Below are 5,013 nucleotides of genomic sequence, written 5' to 3'. Positions count from 1 at the left end.
GAGGATGAAATGAAATTAGCAATGCCCTCAGTAGTGTGTGGCATGCAGGAGATACATGCTTATCATTACTTCTACTATTATTATTGTCACTAGTATAACATACAGGTAAAAGTGTCTTGTTGGAAATTTTTGTTTAAGGCTTAGAAGAAAAGAAAATATTTTAAATGTTTCATTTTGTTTTCTTCTAATTGTTTTGTGTTCAGAAGCACTCTTTTCTCACATCCGTTGTAAGCCCCTTGAAAATGGGATGCTACCACGTACTCTTCTTGTATCCTATCACTGAACTCAATATTGTTACATACTCAATAATCTTTGTTGGGTGGCATCAGTACTATCCATATGCTATGTACTGTTTTGCTAACATGTCTATAGTAAGTCAAAATATGGAAGTGAATATGTTTTGCAAATGATGAACAGTTTAATCCCACATTCTGTGGCTCCATACATTGTTTGACACTCAGTACATTGGGTATCTAAGATGATTACTCTTGGTTGAATTGAAAATGGTGACCCCGTTGGACAAAGCTCAATCTAATAAAGCTAACCAGTCTGTCCAAACCAGATACTTACAAATGAATTATTACAAAGGAAAGAAGCCTTGAACTCAAGTCTATGCTGAGAAACTGAGCAAAATCAGAACTTCAGAGACCCTGGATAGCAAAGAGAGTATTTTTATTTGATATAATTTAAACTATATAACATCATGCATTTGCCATGATGTAATGATTAGCTCTCAGCACTCAGTGAAACAAATTTAAATCCATCCTTTAGGGGGTGCTTTATTGGGACTGAGGGATTTTCATTGGCTTCATACTCAGATTTGGAACTGAATGGAAATATAAATGATTCCCTTCAGGCATTGTTACCTGAGAGAATTAATATACTAGGAATAAATTCTTATTGGCCTTTCCATTTCTACACCTATTTTAGTTCCTAAAAGAACTGCTCTCAGGTCTAAGGAAAAATATCTAACCTGCTATTTTGTCTAAATTTCTCATTTTCAAATGAGGAAACTGAGGGCTAGAGGATTGTGATTGCACCCACTTCAGTCAGGTTGTAAGGGTCAGAATGTAAAGGAATTACAACATAGGACCTCTGACTCCAGTGTGAGTGCTTGTTCCCTTTACTGGTCTACAGATCTTTTAGAGAATTCAGGTAAGAGAGGAGTCATTTCTGTTTCTGTACTTTTTACAAAGAAGATCAAAAACAACAAAAATTCTTTCACTTTTAGTAATATGCAAAGAGCATCCAGGATCATGCATTGATGTTTACTTCTTTAGCCTCAAATTTAAATGTCAAATATGTCATAGTGTTGTTTGTGATCAATTCGTCATCCACATTCATGAAGTGATGCTTAGCTGCCTGGCAGGAGGCCAAGCCCTGGGAGTCCAAAGACAAGCAACCTCTCATCTCTGAGTAAGGAAGTGGATGAAGTTTGAAGATGTTGGACTCAGGTCCTGTGTGTGACACTTACTGCTTGTGTGAGCATGGAGAAATGATTTAACATGATCAGGCTGTGTTGTGGCTTTGTTTTATCATCATCCATAGAACTAGGTGACTCAGTAGATTGAGCCCTGTGACTGGAGTCAGGAAGACTGAATCCAAATCTTTTCTCAGCCAGGAACACTGGGAGATCTTGAGCAAGTCATGATCTCTGTCTGATCCCATTTCTTCAGCTTTAAAACAGGGAAAAAACAGCACTTGGGTTCAGGGTTGATATGAGCAGCAAAGAAGATACTATCTGTAAAGTCCTAGCAGGGTGGCTGGCACATAGGAAGTGCTGGAGCTCTTTCTAGAGCATTGTTCTAAGAATCTCATAAGATAATGTGTGGGAAAGACTTTGCAAACTATAAAGCTCTGCCAATGTCACTTATTTTTGATAAAAGACAAAAGAAAACGGTACAAAATAAAATGATCATGAAATGAAGAGTTGATCTTTTTCTGAAATCACCTGAGACTGTGCAAATCTCTTTTGTTTTAAGATAATATCCATGAAACATAATTATTAAATAATTTAAATAATTAAATAATAAAAATATTAAAAATATATTTTTATAGAGCAGAAATATTACAGCTTTGAGTTGGGAAAACTATAAAAGCATCAAACCTTACATTTCAGTGGATCATGACAATAAAGGTTATCTGATGCCTCTGCTTGTGTGCAGATATTTAAAAAATTGTCATTTCTTTTGATAAGTATATCCCAGTTATATAAAAAAATTTTCCAATATTCATTAAAATGTTTCCTGAGTTCCAAATTGTCATGTTCATGCCACCCCACTCCGATTCCTTGTGAAGGCAAGCAATGTGATATCAATTATACATATAAAGGCAGAAAATATTTTAAAACTATTCCAGACTGTATTCTGTTGCTGGAAATCCTCGGGGAATGAATCTCTTTCTCTCTGTCTGTCTGTCTGTCAGTCTGTCTCTGTCTCACGTATTCTCTTTGTCTCTGTCTCTCTTTCTCAAATCCCTCATCTTTTCTGAAATTAGAGAGCCCTTCGTGAAATTATGAAGAATGAAACAAGCAGAACCAAGATAACATCAAAGATAGTAATGGAGATATTGTTTGAAGCATGACTTGTGTATGCCCACCTCCAGAGAAAAACTGGATAAGTAGAAATCAGCAAGGCAAAGTTTAATATATATATTTTTCTTTTCATCAAATTCTATCTTCTGTAGTGGGGAGAAGTATGAGTGGGACATTACCAGGTATTTTAATGTAACAAAAATAAATAAATTTACATAAAAACCACTTAGGTGGAATTGGACCTGTAACTACACCTCAGTGGATTGAGGCTTATGCATAAAATAATTTTTACTACTTCATCTTATCTAGCTCTAAATTCTATTATTTTTAAATAATAATTCCTAGGATGGGCTTTCTTCTATCTACAGTGTCACCTAGCTCTACTACACCTTAACACATTCCCAGAACATGAAAATTTTTGGATTATGTTCATAGAGTTTGAAATTGTGATTGTTTTCCCTTGAGACAAAGCCTCCCTATCTCACTAAGGTGAGAGGTACTGGGGTCACTCACAGACTCAGTCCCACAAAAGGTCAGCATGGAAGCTTTGACCTACTCCTATTTTCTATCCTGGAATGGCTCATCTTCCCTCAGGGAGCCTGTTGGTCTTCAGCTTCTGTGGGTTCACAATAGTGCTGGGAGATTTAATGCAGACACCTCATTGATTTTAGCCATTGTGCTTCTCAGACCTCCTGAGCTCAAAGAGTCCACCATCTTCAGCTTCCCTCAGTCGGAGATATTATAAGTGGGTACTCCATATCCAGATATAGGGGATAGAATTCTGGACCTGGAATCAGGGAGAACTAGGATCTAATTGCACTCCTGCCTGACACAAGCACTCACACCCTGTTTACTCATTCATAAAATTGATATATTATTGTCTATAATACGCTTCTCAGTATCATTAAGATTCAACTAAATTAATGTATATAAACTGGTTTTTAATCTGAAAAGAGTTACAGAAACATCAAAGAATATACAAAATTCATTGTTCACGGATTCCAGAATCATAAAGAAATACATGTTTTTTTCTTTAGTCTTTACATTAAAAAATTCCTAAGTATCCTCTTTTAACATTACGGGTGACTCTCAGATTCATTTAATTCTAATCTCAGAAAGTTATTGTATCATTATTCTAAAATACTTCTTTTTTAAGAGAAGTAAAATAAAAGCTGAAGACAAGCTGGTGACAGGGCACCATGTACAGGAAAATATTATTTCATAGAGTTGTTGGTAAACGTCTTCATTATTTTTCATCTTTTCTTTCAGTGAGCATCCACAATGGGATTATGATGGAGGAGAACATGACACTGGTGACAGAGTTTGTTCTCACTGGCCTTACAGATCGCCCAGAAATTCAGCTCGTGCTCTTCCCTATATTTTTAATGATCTATCTCACAACCATGGTGGGGAATATTGGTCTGGTGGTGCTTGTTTGGATGGACTCTCACCTTCAGACACCCATGTACATACTCCTGAGTAGTTTAGCTTTCGCAGATGCTTGGACTTCCTCTTCAGTGACTCCTAAGATGCTCATGAACTTCTTATCCCAAGATAAATCTATATCCATTTCAGAATGCATGGCGCAATTTTACTTTTTTGGTGCCAGTGCATCAACAGAATGCTTCCTTTTGGCAGTGATGGCATATGATCGTTATGCAGCCATATGCAAACCCCTGTTATATCCAGTGAGGATGTCTAATAGGCTCTGCATTCAATTGGTGATTGCTTCATATACAATTGGATGTCTTAATGGCATGACACATGTGGGTTTGTTATTTAGATTAACCTTCTGTAGAACAAATATAATACGTCATTTCTACTGTGAAATTTTACCGTTGTTTAAGATTTCCTGTATTGACCCATTCCTTAATGCAATAGTACTTTTCATTTGTGCCATCTCCTTACAATCTTTTAGTGTTACGACAATCTTAGTCTCATACACTTACGTCTTTCTTGCCATCCTGAGAATTAAGTCTGAAAATGGCAGGAGAAAGGCTTTCTCTACCTGTAGTGCACATCTGCTCTCTGTCTCTTTATTCTATGGCACCCTTTTAATAATGTATGTGTTTCCTGGATCTGGTGGTGCCAAAGATCAGGACATAATGTACTCCTTGTTTTACACAATCATAATTCCTCTATTAAACCCATTTATCTACAGCCTGAGAAACAAAGAAGTTCTTGCTGCCTTGAGAAAAGTAATAAAAAAAGTAAAATTTCTCAAGTGAAGTTGGTAAACTATTCTTGTTAAATTTAATGAAATCTTCAGATTTTTCAGGAGATACTTAGCTGTGCTGGACATAATTCTCAATGTCAAAAATGATTAATATGTGCCAACTGAAAATATCTCTTTATGGAGTAGAGGTATTGTGCCTTCACTAGAGACTCTTTTTTTCCCCACAATGTATCTATAAGAAATGAAATATTTAATTTAAGCCAATGATGGCTTTTGAAGGGGACAGGCTTTAAGGAGTTTGCAT

The 5,013-nt window shown here is 36.1% G+C and overlaps 1 protein-coding gene across 1 annotated transcript; it reads left to right on the top strand.

Annotated features, from left to right (window-relative positions):
* The first annotated feature begins 3,822 nt into the window (after positions 1–3,822).
* LOC100031267 (olfactory receptor 5AC1-like) lies at positions 3,823–4,761 on the top strand. Its single transcript, XM_001380537.2, has one exon. It carries the CDS (start codon positions 3,823–3,825, stop codon positions 4,759–4,761), a length of 939 nt encoding a protein of 312 aa, XP_001380574.2.
* The last annotated feature ends 252 nt before the right edge of the window (positions 4,762–5,013 follow it).

The sequence above is a fragment of the Monodelphis domestica genome, chromosome 8 (assembly GCF_027887165.1).
Source record: "Monodelphis domestica isolate mMonDom1 chromosome 8, mMonDom1.pri, whole genome shotgun sequence".
Classification (NCBI taxonomy): domain Eukaryota; kingdom Metazoa; phylum Chordata; class Mammalia; order Didelphimorphia; family Didelphidae; genus Monodelphis; species Monodelphis domestica.
The sequence above is the reverse complement of the archived record's forward strand: the minus strand, read 5'-3'. Positions and strand labels throughout refer to the sequence as shown.